Here is a 16046-nt window from a genome sequence, read left to right on the forward strand (position 1 = left end):
TGTGACACTATCCACACAAAACAAATTAGTTCTTGTCTTGCATTTTTAATTTTGTCAATCATTTGTTTGCAATCTCTGGTGGTGAGCTTCCTCAAGACTATAGGACCATTATATATTCGATGTGAAGTTTTGCACTAGCATAAGCAGTGACATCTTTGTAGGTTTCTGTTTGAATTGTTAATCCAGCATGTATCTCTTTGTCCAAGTGATTAGCCGGACAACCAGCAATTCTGGAGATACTTGCATCTGCATAACCTTTGAAAATCTCATTTTGGGAAGTGCTCTCTAATCCTTTGAAGGTGAATTCTCTCTTAATTGAGACAGCTACCGGTCAGTTTCGGGTTTAAGTGACACTACTGTCCGGATAAAGTTATTCATCAGTCAGAGCAGTCACGGCACTGGACATGAAAATATCAATATTACAAACAACATCACTGTACTTTGATAGATAGCATAGCAAGGAAGCCCCGGAATTAGTCTACATAGAGTACATACTTGTCTAGAATAGGTATTGAACATTTCCTACTCTGAAAACATAAGCGTGGTCACAATATTTGTTAACTGAAGGAGTTGAGTAAAAAAGGACTTGAATTGAAAAGACCGAATGAAATTGAGAACCAATTCTTCTAAACCGGGGTAGCATAACCAGTAGAACTTAGCATATGTCTCACTCTTCACATGTTCGGAAGTAATACTGTCATGTTTTACAAGGTAGAAAGCAAACCCTGCAACTCTTCTGCTTTTGTAAATCCCAGCCTCTGCATCCTCACGTATTAGGCTCTCGGAGAACTGAACACAGTCCCACCTGTGTTCATGTATGCATGTTGGCTCAAAAGCATGGGCAACCATATGTAAACTGATATGGTGTGGCATCCTCATCGGACGCTGTCTTGGCGCATGACCACTGAGGCAGAAGATCTTCTGACTGATTTCCTGAGTTTCCGAATCGTCTTCCATATCAGGCGTATCGTATGCCCCACGAGAAGCAGAACCATCAAGCCAAACCACAAGAGGATTCCGACTCCTGTTATCTTGTAGATCGAATTCTTTTCATGAGAGGGCGTGAATAATGTCATTGAGAGACCATAGGTGAGTGCTATAGATGTGATAGCGATCCACATGATCACCATCAGAATCCACATGAAAAACCTACGCCTCAAAGGGAGGCCGCTCACGAGTAACAGGATGATGCTGAGGGATGCAAGAAAGCTTATTGTGTTAACCACAGAGAATAGCAAGTATCTTCCCGGATAATTGTCGGCCATGATGGAAAATCCTGCGGTGTGTGAATATTTTGAATTGTCACCTCGGGTAGTCTCTTGCCAAAAACCACCTGGAGGGTTGACACCGACTTGGAATGCCATTGTTGCGGTCAAAGACGCAACAACCATCAGTGCACCCTTTTTCCTTTCAAGCCAATCATATTGCTTATTGAGATTCTTCTCCAAACTTTTTCGCTGCATGGGGGATGCAATATTCTGATCATTGGCATTTGGAGGTGAGGCCCCCATCATCATGGATTCAATTTCACTCCTAGAGGGAGCACGAAGAATTGCAGTTGCAGTCGTCGCTCCTGCTTCACAAAAGTTGTTTATGTTGTCCATGTTCCTTCCAGGTTTTCCACTCTGTGCTAAAAGGTCATATGCTGTGAGACCGTCCGCGTTTGGAGAGTTCGCTTCTACTGTGGTAAAAGACGTCAAGAAACTCATTGTCTGCACAGGTCCATATTTGGATATGTCAAGGGACTATATGAGAAGGTCAACTAGAGATTAAACCGATCGGCTCGTTGAGATACGAAAGAGAAGACAATAATGGGCAGTTTATATTATAAGGTGGGTCTTGTGCACTTCTTACTTACCTCAGTTTGCTTATCTGCAGCAGCTTGGTGCAATATGGTGTCGCCATTGTCGTTCTTCAAATTAACAAACTCGGGATCTCCAAAAGACTCCACCAAAAGCTTTAGAGCTTCCAAATTATTATGCTTCACGCATAAATGGAGAATGGTCTCGCCATGTCCCATCTTTTGATGTGCTGCATCAGGACTCTCTCGAATCAGTTCCTTTAGAACATCGATCCGGCCTTTAACCGCTGCAATGTGAAGAGGGTTCCTACCGTATCTGTCACGAGCATAGCACATATCAGCATTAACAGTCAACAATTTCTTCACTACTCCAAGATGACCTTTAGCTGCCGCGAGGTGCAGGGGTGAAAATTTCTGAGAATCCAGCTCTCCTGCAAGCTTTGGATTTCGATCCAGAATCTCATCAACGAATTTCTCATGACCAAGCATTGCTGCTATATGTAACGGAGTCTCATTGTAATACCACACCATACATCTATCAAGAATCAAGGGATCGTCTTTGAGCAAATCGACCAAAGAAGCCGCATCTCCTTCAGCTGCTGCTTTGTAAAGCTTCCTCTCCATTTTCGCTCCTCAAGCTCCGAAATGAATCCGGGCTTCTGAATAAAACACCATCATCCTTAACTTTATGGTCTTCCGAGGAATCTAAATTATTTGAATGTGTTGAAAAGTCTTGGGCACTTCACGTAAAGTCACCATCAATCTTACTCATATAGAGACGTCTGTCTGTAGAACGCTATATATAATTCTAAGAAAGTGGGACCTTGGTTCATTTTCAGGAAATGCATTTCCAGACCCGAGGGTTGCACGTATCTATCAAGCCAAAAACAAACAAAATTGAAAATTCATCTTCATGTCGGCAGATTTGGGTTTATGGTTTTCCAAGGAATCTAAATTATTTGAACTTTTTGAAAAGTCTTGGGCACTTCATCATGTAAAGTCATCATCAATCTTAGTCATATTACGTATAATTCTAAGAAGGCAAGACCTCAGTTCATTTCTAGGAAATGCATTTCCATACCCGAGGGGTGCACGTATCTATGAAGCCAAAAACAAACAAAATTGAAAGTTCATCTTATTATCGGCAGATTTGGGTTTATGGTTTTCCAAGGAATCTGAATTATTTGAACTTTTTGAAAAGTCTTGGGCACTTCATCATATAAAGTCATCATCAATCTTAGTCAAATAGACCTATATAATTTGAGGATCACAACCTTCACCGGTTGCTACTTGCTAATACAGAGCATTAACTGGGAAAAAAACAGTGAACTTTGATCGACTGTAGATTATTATCCGTAAGCAATGTTCAACGTCCATTGAACAAATTCTTGCATATCGAGCTGCAAAGGTTATTATCCGTCCCACCTCTCCCTTACAAACCCTCCAGCTGCAAAGATGATTTTTTGAACATTCATAGTCAACATTGTCAGTGAACTAGATTGAATGTAATATTTAGTCTCTAGACTAAATTCTTCGGGGGAAATTACCCAATTAATCCTAAATCTACTGTACAGTTGTCAATTCATTCTTAAACTGTTCAATTTGGCCAATGTAGTCCTAAATCTTTTAGCAATTTTCCAGCGTAGTCTATCCTGCCAATTTAGGTTGATAAATTCTGACATGGAGGTCCAATCAGATCTGACGTGTACGACTCCATTCAAAACAGCGTCGTTTTTCACAAGTTTTATCATTCTTTTTTATTTATTTTCTTTCTTTGTTTCCTTTCTTCCTTCTTTTTTCCTTTTCTCTCAGGTTTGTGTTCCATACCACCAATCATGCACCGCCCGAGGGTGAGAAGGTTAGGAAGGGCACTGTTGTTTGACAAGGTCATGGACCCAAGCAAGCTGCCGTCCGAGGGTGAGACACACTCGAACCCAAATTCATCCTACATCAATCGAGGCTGGACCGAAAAATCGAACTGAAACACTGTGGACACCTTAATTTTTGCCGACAAGCCAAGCATGCACTCTTTTTTGTGAAGAATATAAATAAAAATAAATGATGGTAAAATGGACAATAATAATAGCAATAAACAAATGAAAGTATAAATGAAAGAAGAGAAAGAAAAATGGGTCCAGCCCAGCTCGTGCAGTCAAATTCGCGTGGCCCAGACCACTTAAACCCAAGCAATTGACTCAATTCGGCCCAGTTGGAATTATTTAAAGAAGTCGACCAAAGCCCATCCACATGCATATTTGAGTTACGGCTGATACTCAGATTCATCCATCGTTTCATTCGAATCGAGTAGGAGTCCAGTGTTGTTTGTTGGGTTCGATTGGTTTGTGATTATCATTGAATTATGTTCGCAACCACAAATTTATTCCCTAATCACAAAGTTAACCCCATGTCGCGACTTTCCTTTATCTTCTCAGCAAGAAGAATATTCGCGCAACAAAACTAAGTGATTTCTCATGATGGAGTATAATTACACACGTCTGATAATTGTGTCGTTGTTCTTTGGGATAAGTTGATGTCAAAAAGTCAAGAGGGAGTAGTTAAGTGCCCTAGTTAAGAGCAGTTGGGAATGACTAAAATGCAGATGAACTCGGAATAAATTACATGATTAGAAACCTCTGAATGTAACAAAATAATCTAGGTGTCGGTTTAATTCAGATAAGAACATTTGATGCACCAATTGCTTATGGGAACACATTTATACTCATTAATCCATTTAAACCGGATTTCCATAAAACATAATACCCACTGTTAGAGTCGTAGTGAAGAGCAAACTGGACCATTCAGTGCACTTCTCAAACACTTTCCCACACTTCACAAAAAAGAAAATCAAATCTCATCTCTTGGGTGTTCATAATGTTGGATTGTAGTTCATACTCCCCGACTATAAGAAGACACGGAGGTGCCGCTCTTGTAAATGAAAGTGATGTAACAGAGAAATGCGATGTTATAATTATAATATAATCCTCTGTTGGACGTAATCCTAGTTTAAGGGTAAATCCGGATAAAAACCTTGTGTCTCGATTTCTTTTTCATGCTATTACTCTCTTTTGCTTTGTAATTGTACACTGAATCCTGACATTTGCTATGCCATTGTCTTTTTAAGCTAATCAAATAAGATCACACGTGACATCTCTAATTAACTAAATTAGCTAACACACAAAATGGGACTCCTCACACGTGTGGGAATTGATCACCTACTGCACAATCTCTCTTTTTTTCCTTTCTTTTTGGGTTAATATTACGAAAAACTCTAAACTGATATACCCGTGACCAATTTACCCCAAACTAATTTTTTACTACAAAAAACCCCAAACCGGTACACCTATGACAAATTTACCCTCCGTTAGTTTCCATTAAATTTTACCATTAAATTGCTGAGTTGGATGACACATGACAGTTAAAGGGTATACTAATTTGAGATTTTACGTCTCTATTTGTCATAGGTTTATCAATTAGTGATTTTTCGTGGTATTAATCCAATTTAATGGAAGGTAAATTTGTCACAATTGTACCAGTTTAGGGTTTTTTATGGTCAAAAAATTAATTTAGGGTAAATTTGTCATAGGTGTACCAATTTGGGGTTTTTGAAGGTCAAAAAATTAGTTCATGGTAAATTTGTCATATGTGTATTAGTTTGAAGTTTTTCGTAGTATTAATCCTTTCTTTTTTGCCAAAATCACCTTCTAAGATCGTTGCCTATGTGAAATGCAATCAACGCGCGACCATTTTTTTCAATTCTCGTTCAAAAAGACATCAATTCGCGTCCGTTTGGAAGCAATTACATTAAACACAATTACAAATTGTGGGGGTTATGCCTTAGAGGCTGAGAGCGGTGTGGCTAGTAGAGTGGACATTCCGGATTCTCACCGGATTCAAACGACACATTTGATGCCCCAATTGCCCTAGTTAAGAGCAGTTGGGAATGACTAAAATGCAGATTAACTCGGAATTAATTACATGATTAGGAATCTCTGGACGTAATGAAATAATCCAGATCGGTTGGTTTGATTAAGATAGGACATTTGACGCACCAATTGCTTATGGGAACACATTTATACTCATTAATCCATTTAAACCAGATTTCCATAAAACATAATTCCCACTATTAGAGTCGTAGTGAAGAGCAAACTTGACCATTCGGTGCACTTCTCAAACACTTTTCACTAAGAAGAACACCAAATATCATCTCTTGGGTGTTCATTAGATGTCATTGTCTATTAAGCTAATCAAATAAGATCACTCGTGACATCTCTAATTAACTAAATTAGCTGACACGGACTCCTCACGCGTGTGGGAATTAATCACCTTCTACACAATCTCTTTCTTCTTCTTTTTTCCTTTCTTTTTTGCCAAAATTCCCTTCTAGTATCGTTGCAATAAACCCATGACCATTTTTTTCATTTCTTGTTCAAAAAGACATGAATTCGCGTCCGTTCGGAAGCAATTACATTAAACACAATTACAATTTGTGGGGGTTATGCTTTAGAGACCGAGGGCGGTGTGGCTGGTGGAGGGGACATTTCAGATTATAATCTGTTTCAAACGACACATTCTAGCTTAGTGTTATTTAATTTTGCCATCCATAGCCCATTGGATTCAAATTTGCATCCAAGGGATGCCAAAACAAGGGTAAAAGTGACCAACGAGTTCTCGATCAAAAATAAGTGAAAAGTAACTAACAAACCCCGATATCGAAAGATAATAAAATCTTGATCAATCGAATCCGCCATTACCCAACCTTAGTTCGGACGAAATCCATGAAGGATGCTTTTTGTTTCCCCTAATCACATATTAGGATTCTCATTTCTTCGGCAATCCAATATGAAGATGAATGGAAGGAGGCAATGGAGTCGTGTTCGATGGGCTTGATCCAATTTATAAAGCACCTATCTCGAGAACGTAAGAAGATACCAATGCACAATATTTTCACTAACTAATCGAGGCGTTTCTATTGTGGTGCTTATGTATGAACATTAGCAGCGTAACAACCTGATTAAAAGATTGCTTTTCTTGAATTTATTCAGAATTTTCATTTCTAATCGAGCAGAATAATAGGTGTTATTGTTAAATTTTCTAACTTTAGTTCGGTAAAACAATGATAGGAGCTATCAGACATTTTTCACGATGAAGCTTTTGGACATATGGGATGATAAACTGTTGTTGAAGTTGCCTCAAAAGGGTTTATTCAGGTATCACCCGCAATCGAAAAGAATCATGAAAGTTCAATTTGGACATCTGCGCCAAGAAATCCGTGAGAAGACATGGGAGAGCTGGATCAATGTCAAGTATACGATGAGCCTCGTGCCATTGAGGTTGTTGATTGATTAACGTGGATCAAACTAATTGCAGTCTCTATCAGATGATATTGTTTTATCCTGCTAAACGAGATGGGATTTGACCGTAGCTTATTGGCTGTGAATCTATTTGCTGAGTTTTTTAGGGTGGGTGACAAGATTAATAACTATATGGAATGCAATGTCTAGAAATCACCAATCTATCATTCTTAAATCTTTGGAGCAGCGCGCAATACGCAAGATGGTCGTGGAATTTGAATTTATAGTACTCATTGAAAACTTTTACTTTTGATTCGTTTGTCTTGTATAAGTTTATCATTTTATAGTTTCCTTTTCCTATTTTCTTTTTGAAAAAAAATACCAGAAACTGATTTTATCCCATTACCACTTAACCTCCTCTACTTTTAAAAGCATTAATTGACATCTCGATTTTTGTCATTGGAGGCCACCGTGTATCTTTAGCCACCACGCCCACCATCGCGATGGCGGCTACGGCGGCAGCCAGTGGTGGGTGATGAAGTAGGCGATGGTTTGTGGTGACTTGGAGAATTTTAAATTTTTAAGAGGGGCAATTTGGTATTCTTAGTAATGAGATTTAATTAGAGAATGATAAGTAGTATTTTCAAAAGTCGAGAAAGATAAAGTGGTCATGAGAGGAAAAAACGAGGATGGTTTTTATTTATAGTTTCCCTTTCCATTAATAGATGTGTGATAAAAATTTGTCTAACTTTGCAGACCACCAAAAGCATTTGATGTTACATAAAAACATATCCAAGGTAATATCTGCATACCTATTTACAAAGGAGAAAATACCAAAAAAACCATAAACATATTGCAATTGAGTCAATTCAGTCCTAAACATTTTACATTTGTGCTAATTTAGTCCATCCGGCCAATTTTTTTCGAGCGGTGCTGACGTGGACGCCAGCCAATGCCAACCGTCCGGGCGATGCTAATGTTGACAACTTTTAATAATATTTTACTTTTTTGAATTTCTTTCGAAAAAAATTAAATTATTGTTAAAAATTGTTTATGTCAGCATTAGCCGGCCAATTGGCCGGATGGACTGAATATCCACAAATACAAAATGTTTAGGACTGAATTGGCACAATTGTAATAGTTTTAGGATTTTTTTGGTAATTTTCCCATTAACAAATAGATCTGAAACACAATGAGATTTCAAACTAAATACGTATTTTTTCTCTTTTTTCTAACAAGGGAAAACCAACAAGTTTTATGGTTGGTCGATAAGGACAAGAGTTCGTGAAGAAGGATGACACTAACATTATATAACTTATGGAGAAGAATCATGGTTTAAATCCGAAAGATTACCAAGTTATTGCAATATATGAGGACATGGGAAGTTCTTTATATAATCTATTAATTTTCAAAAATAAATTAAGATAAGTGTTGCGGTGTTAAATCTTGGTGGAAACTGGAAAATGGAAAGAAATAAGAAAAAAAACACGGGAAAAAGAAGCAATAGAGAAATTCAGAAACTGCGACTGGTACGTAACATTTTTTGGTTGTGTACCGAATGTGCATGAACCATCCCACATATTTCATGGCATTTCAATCCAATGGCTGAGAAATGTACAAATGTACAGCTCTAAATTGTCAAAAATCAGTGGAAGAAGTCTATAAATATACGTCTTTTGTGTGTGGAGAAACAAAGTCCGAAGGTTTTACCTATATACCAAAGCCGTGTAATATCGCTTTTCATAATAGTATTCCTTCTTCTACCGTTTTTATGAAACCAAATAACCAGACTAACAAAACTTTTAGAGCATACGTTGGATGAACTCTACGAGCTAAGTAATTGCCAAGCTAAAAAAAATGGTTAGATTTAGACCGAACTCAAAGAAGTCTAGAGCAAAATTAATTGTTGGAGCTCCTCTCAACAACGTTACCTAGGTGCTTCTTTTTCAATGTGTGAATGATTAGATTTTAGTTTTTAAAATGACAAAATAGCTAAAATAGGACGAAACTTGAGTGCCCTCCATGAGAATGGGCAATATCACTTGCTCATGCAGCTGGTTTTCCAAGCACGCTTGCGGAACGATTTAAATCAGAAAGAGCGCCAAAGCATAGAAACAGCGTAATGTGACCAATCCATCATGGCGAAGAAGAGCAAGAATTCCCACAGGTACGACGTGCCCCTGTACGGAGCCGCTTGGGCTCCCTCCACCACATTCGGTCTTCTCTCAAACGCGGCGAGCGATCTGACAACGCGATCGCCGCCAAACATAGCTACCTCATCCTCGCCGGCGGCGGCGGCAGGGGCTGCAGATCTCGATATCACTTGGATCCTTCAATTAATTAAAACACATTGAAGCTGCGAAATCTATGCTGTCTTGGTCTCTTGAGTTCAATCATTGGCCGTTTGCGTTTGTTCCAAGGTTCATTGGAATCTCGCCATGAGTTTCTCCGAAATTTGGAATGAATGGATGTAGAGTACATTTCGTTTCTCCGAAGTTTTAGATCACATTAGGGCGAGGCTTTGTCTAAAAATAATAATAAATAAATAAATAATTGAAGGTGCCTTTTTCGTTTATCTCGATATTGAGATTGGTAATAATATTGTTGATGTTTGTTTGTAAAACAAACAAATAAGGCATTTTCCTTATCTCACATAGGAAAGAAATAAAAGTTTTTGTCTCTTTATAAGTTAAAGTGCTATCTATTATTATAAATGAAGAAAATGGGTGAGTGGGTTAGATCTCATAATACCCGCTTGCAGGTGCGTGATTATTGGCTGTGAATCTATTTGCTGAGTTTTTTATGGTCGGTGACAAGATTAATAACAATATGGAATGGAATGTCTAGAAATCACCAATCTATCATTCTTAAATCTTTAGAGCATCGCGCAATTCGTAAGATGGTCATGGAATTTGAATTCATAGTACTCATTGAAAACTTTTACTTTTGATTCATTTGTCCTGTATAAGTTTATCATTTTATAGACTGGTTTTATGGGAATATATTCCTTTCCCTCTCGTGGTCACGATTCCTTTTCCTACTTCGTTTTGAAAGAAATACCAGACTTATTTTATCCCATTACCACTCACCCTTCTCTACTTTTAAAAGCACTAATCGACATCTTGATTTTCGTTCATTGGAGACCCTGAGCTCACTTACCGCCATTGCCTGCTAGCAAAGCCTTTAGCCACCGCTCCCACTGTCGTGATGGCGGCGGCGGCGGCGGCGGCGGTAGCGGCGAGTGGTGGGTGATAAAGTAGGTGATGGTTTGTGGTGACTTGGACAATTTTAAATTTTTAAGAGGGGCAATTTGGTATTCTTAGTAATGAGATTTAGTTAGAGAATTACAAATAGTATTTTCATAAGTAGAGAAAGATAAAGTGGTCCTGAGAGGAAAAAACGAGGATGGTTTTTATTTATAGTTTCCCTTTCCATTAATAGATTTGTGATAAAAATTTGTCTAACTCTGCAGACCACCAAAGGCATTTGATGCTACATAAAACTATATCCAAGGTAATATCTGCATACCTATTTACAAAGGGAAAAATACCAAAAAAGTCCTAAACATATTGCAATTGTGTCAATTCAATCATAAACTTTTTTTGCCAATCAATTCATAAACCTTTTATATTTGTGCCAATTCAATCCATCTGGCCAATTTTTTTTGGCTAACATTGACAATTTTTAATAATTTTTTTTTTCAAATTTTTTCGAAAGAAATTAATTTATTATTAAAAATCATCCACGTCAGTTCTAGCTGGTCAATTGGCTAGATGGACTAAATATAAACATATGCAAAAGGTTTAGGACCGAATTGGCACAATTGCAATAGGTTTAGGATTTTTTTTTTTTTTGTAATTTTCCCATTAACAAATGGAACTAAAATACAATGAGATTTCAAACTAAGTATGTATTTTTTTCTCTTTTTTCTAACAAGGGAAAACCAACAAGTTTTGTGGTAAGTCGATAAGGACAAGAGTCCGATAAGAAGGATGATAATACATTATATAAATTATGGAGAAGAATCATAATTTGGATCCGAAAGATTATCAAGTTATTGCAATACATGAGGACATGGGAAGTTCTTTATGTCATCTATTAATCTTCAAAAAGAAATTAAGATAAGTGTCACGGTATTAAATCTTGGTTGAAACTGGAAAATGGAAAGAAATAAGAAAAAAAGGGGGAAAAAGAAGCAATAGAGAAACTCAGAAATTGCGACTGGTATGTAACAGTTTTGGGTTGTGTACCTAATGTGCATGGACCATCATCCCACATGTATTTCATGGCCTTCCAATCCAATGACTGCAGCTCTAAATTGTTAAAAATTATTTCATTGCCATCCAATCCGATGATTAAGAAATGTACAAATGTACGGCTCTAAATTGTCAAAAATCGGTGGAAGAGGTCTATAAATATATGTCTCATGTATTAGTTTGTGTGTGGAGAAACCAAATCTGAAGGTTCTACCTATATGCCAAGATATCACTTTTCATAATACTATTCTCTCATTCCATCCACCACTTTTACAAAACCAAATAACCAAACTTTTATCCAAACTAACAAAAGTTTTAGAGCATACGTTGGACGAGCTCTCTTAGGCAAAGCTCAAAAAAGTAGCTACAGAGCTCGAAAAAATGGTTAGATTTAGGCAGAACTCAAAAAAGCCGCTCAACAACGTTAGCTAGGTACCAATGGCTTCTTTTTAGATGCGTGAATGATTAGGTTTTAGTTTTTAGAAAGACAAAAAAGCTAAAATAGGATCAACCTTTATTTATATTTCAAGGCCTCCCTCCACAGAGGATGGGCAATATCACTTGCTTGTATAGCTGGTTTTCAACCATTTAGCTCGTTGAGGCAGGGTCGTGAAGAGACATAATCCATACAAATAATTGGCATGAATATATCGCCATTGCACATGAAATGATACAAAGCAGGGCCGGTTGGGAGCATGCAACAGTCCCAAAAGATGCAGAGTCTCCAGGAAGCAATGGGCAAAGGGGTTTTCACTTATTGGGTATTTGCAGCTTATGTACACACGGCAGTCCTGATTAGATCATGCTTGTTTCTCTGAATCTGTAAGTGTACAAGGACCGGCAAGCTAGCCATAGGGAAAATAGGAGAGTTTTAGCTGGAGAAAAGAGGAAAAGGTTGGAAACTTTTTATGTTACTAGAGGGCCTCAAATAACAAAAATAGGAGGATTCTTATATTCCCGCTTCTTGAAATTCCGCTTTTTTTGTTTTGAAGGTGTAATGTGTTTATAATGGATTGACTCATTTATGACATGCATGCTCAAGTCAAATCCAAACCCATTTTTGAACATCATATATCATAAACAATTCGTGAAAAAAAGGAGGATAAAGTTCAAAAAGAAGTTAGACGCCAGATGCCCAAAATTAGAAGTCACGAGAAAGAATATAAATGTCTTATAAGTTATTCCTAGACCGACCATAGGTTGACCTTTTTTTCCAATTATATTCATATTAGTGGACAGATTCTACCATTATGGCCTAATTGATTTCTTTCGTTTCACTTTACTTCAGGATGCAATGTTGTCCTTCAAACTCTGAAAGTCATAAATGATGGTGTCTCGATTGCCCAAGCCATAGAACTTTTAGAAACAATCGAGAATGCCGAGGCAATGTTAGCTGGCCGCATGAATGACTTAGCTGGTGATGGCACGGTCACGGCAATCATCTTGGCTCTAGCAATGATCAAATCTGGGTCGTTGGCAGTTTCATTTGGAGCTAATCCACCTCTATAAAAAATAAAAAGAGGAATGAATAAGACTGTAAAAGAATTGGTCAGGATTGTGAAAGAAAAGAGCTTCCTGTAAGGAGTGATCATATTAAAGGTTACTTATTGTGTTTTTTTTTTCTTCTGTACGCTACTCATGACGAAATTCTGAAATTTCTTGACAATGACTTTGTTGGAAGAATAATTTTAGATGCTATAGAAAGCATTGGACATGATGAACTCTCAACTCACATTTAAATTTTTTAATTTGGTCAATATAATCCTAAATCTGATTGGCGATTTTCTAACGTAGCTCATTCGGCCAATTTAGGCCAAGAAACTCTGATTGTTTTTCAAAAGTTATATATATTTTTTTTTTCTTTTCATTTCTTTCTTTTTTTACTATTTATAGTCTCCTTCTTCCTTCCTTTTTTCTTCTCTCAGGTTTGTGTTCCATACCGCTGATCATGCGCCCAAACTCCCCGCCCTCGATCATGCATCCTCTTCATTGCCTCAATCCCCGAGATCATTGGCACATCATGTGTGGAACGATAGCCAGCCGAGGGCGCTGGTGGTGGCGTTGCTGCAAGGGGACATGCAGAGGCTAGGAGGGGTGCTGTCGTTGGACGCGGTCATGGAGCCAAGGAGGGCACCACTCGAGAAGGAGACACGCTCGAACCCAAATTCATCCTACGCAGTCGAGGCCGGACAGAGAAATCTAATCGTGCCACTGTTGACACCTTAATTTTTGCCGACAAGCCGAGCATACACTCTTTTTTGTAAAATATAAAAATAAATGATGGTAAAAAGGGGACAAAAAAAATAATAATAATAAACAAATTAAGGAATAAATGGGGAAAAATATCAAAAAAGTCTTAAACCTTTTGCATTGGTGCCAATTGAGTCCTATACCTTTTTTTGGTGCCAATTCAGTCCTAAACCTTTTGCATTTGTGCCAATTCAGTCCTAAACCTTTTGCATTAATGCCAATTTAGTCCTAAACCTTTTTTTTTGTGTGTCAATTTAGTCATAAACATTTTGCATTGGTGTCAATTCAGTCCTAAATCTTTTGGATTGGTGCCAATTCAGTCATTTGACACATGAATAGCTATTAGCTGCAAGGACTAAATTGGCACAAATGCAAAAGGTTTATGACTAAATTTGCATAAAAAAAAGTTTAGGACTGAATTGACACCAATGCAAAATGTTTAGAACTGAATTGGCACCAAAAAAAGGTTTAGGATTAAATTAGCACTAATACAAAAGGTTTAGGACTTTTTTGACACTTTTTTCGGAATGAATGAAAGAAGAGAAAGAAAAAGGGGTCCAGCCCAGCTTGTGGAGTCCAATTCGTGTGGCCCAGACCACTTAAACCCAAGGAATTCACTCAACTCGGCCCAGTTGGATTTGCTAGTTCTGGTGTTGTCTCGGTATTTGAAATTTTGACCCCATTTTCTGTGTTTGGTGGGGAGCGTACCCCTTTTCTTTCTTTTTTCTTCTTTTTTTCTTTTCTTCCTTTAAAGCTTTGTTTATTTCGTAAAAAATGAATTTAAAAAAATAAAAAAAAATGATCATCTAGATACCCTATTAATCTCATAAATCGGGCGAGACGTGAGCATAAACTTGAATTTGGAGATTTAAAACGATATTGTTTGCACGTGATGGTAGGGTGATCAAATAGGTGCAGTAAATTCACATGTCCAAATTTATTCCTTAATAAAAAAAAAAGGTAACCAAATACTGTGAGTTTCTTTGATTTTATTAGCAAGAAGAATATTCGCAGCAAAACTAAGTGACTTCTCGTAATGGAATATAATTACTTATATGTCTGATAATTAATTATGATTTCTTGTGATAAGTCGATGTCAAAAGGTCAAGAGGGAGTGGTTAAGTGCCCTAATTAAGGGCAGCTGGTAAGGATGCGGCATCATATCATAATCAATTCATCATATCTTGTAATAGATACGCTATGGAGTCAATAGAGGAAAATCAATCAAATAAAATGCAGATTAACTCGGAATAAATTGCATGGTTACGAATCTCTGAACGTAACGAATATAATTTAGGTCGGTCGATTCAATTAAGACGAGACATTTGATGCAACGATGCTAAGCTAGACCTTCTGCTCGCAAACATTTTCCAATTTCCACTCAAAAGGAAATCAAATCTCCATCGTTGGGTGTTCCTACGATGTCGTTGTCTTATATCTATATGTTTAAGCAAATCAAATATAGATTACAAGTGACATGTCTAAATTAAGTAAAATTAGCTTACACATAGAATGGGACTCTTCACACGATTGGGCAAAAATCGCCTCCTAAATAATATTTTTGCCCCCCTTTCTTTTAGCCAAAAATCCCCTTCTTTAATCATTTGAATTGAACCCATGACCGTTTTGTTTATAATTATTCCCGTTCCAAAGACATCAAATTGCTTCCATTTGGAAAGGATTACATTAACCACTGGGGGTTTACCCCAGTGGCCACCCTTCTCACTTGAGAAGGGGGAGGTGGGGAGTTCGAATCCCCACTTTCGCAGGGGGTAGGGGTGGGGCCGCATAGTTTAAGATGTGGGTTTCGATTCCCACGCCCTGCAAGAGGCAGGGCACAAATCTGAATGTGTATCGTGAGTGAGAGATAGAGTAGGACCGACCAAAAAAAAAAGAAAGGATTACATTAAATTATGCTTTAGGGGTTGGTTTGCTGAGGGCGGTGTGGCTGATAGTTGAGATTCAGATTCCCATCAAAACCAGACATTCCAACTTATTGTTGTTTAAATTTTTTGCAATCCAAAGCCCATTGGATTCAAGTTTGCATGCAGAGTGACGCCGAAACAAGGGCAAAAGTGACCAGCGAGTTTCGAATTAAAAGTAAGTGTGAGTTTGTTTCACTACAAAATTCATGATAAAGGAAAATATTTTCTGGGAAAATCATTTTCAAGGAAAATGACTAGCTTTCATCTGTTTAGTGGTTTGGGGAAAGTAATTTTCTTCTTGTCAAAAAGGGAAGTTGTTCTCTTTCAATCTAAGCCGCTTGTTTTTAGTCTATAGAAAACGTTTTCCATAGATTAATTAGTTTTCCATCATCCAGAACACCGAAAAGTTGAAAATTATTTTTCGGAAACAGTCTTCCGTTGAACAAACAGACCATAATTGAAAGGAAACCGAATTTCATGATTGATCCCCGCGGTGAGAGAACTCGAATTCGAGTTCCATTTG

General features: G+C 37.6%; 1 protein-coding gene across 1 annotated transcript; it reads right to left on the minus strand.

The window, feature by feature from the left end:
* Positions 1–586: 586 nt before the first annotated feature.
* LOC115677762 (ankyrin repeat-containing protein ITN1-like) lies at positions 587–2470 on the minus strand. The gene is made up of 2 exons (XM_030600984.2): positions 1859–2470; positions 587–1712 (listed from the first exon to the last, which is right to left on the minus strand). The coding sequence occupies exons 1-2, from the start codon at positions 2423–2425 to the stop codon at positions 876–878; spliced, it is 1404 nt and encodes a 467-aa protein (XP_030456844.2). The 5' UTR covers positions 2426–2470; the 3' UTR covers positions 587–875.
* Between the last annotated feature and the right edge of the window lie 13576 nt (positions 2471–16046).

The sequence above is a fragment of the Syzygium oleosum genome, unplaced genomic scaffold (genome assembly GCF_021117445.2).
Source record: "Syzygium oleosum isolate NSW1041296 unplaced genomic scaffold, Sole_v2.1 Sole_v2.29, whole genome shotgun sequence".
Lineage (NCBI taxonomy): Eukaryota > Viridiplantae > Streptophyta > Magnoliopsida > Myrtales > Myrtaceae > Syzygium > Syzygium oleosum.

What these genes read in the sequence shown, in the direction of transcription:
- LOC115677762 (XM_030600984.2), bottom strand. Translation starts at nt 2,425, where the DNA reads ATGGAGAGGAAGCTTTACAAAGCAGCAGCTGAAGGAGATGCGGCTTCT. An exon ending in CTGCAGATAAGCAAACTGAG is followed by an intron (nt 1,713 to 1,858) that starts GTAAGTAAGAAG and finishes GGACCTGTGCAG; the next exon opens with ACAATGAGTTTCTTGACGTC.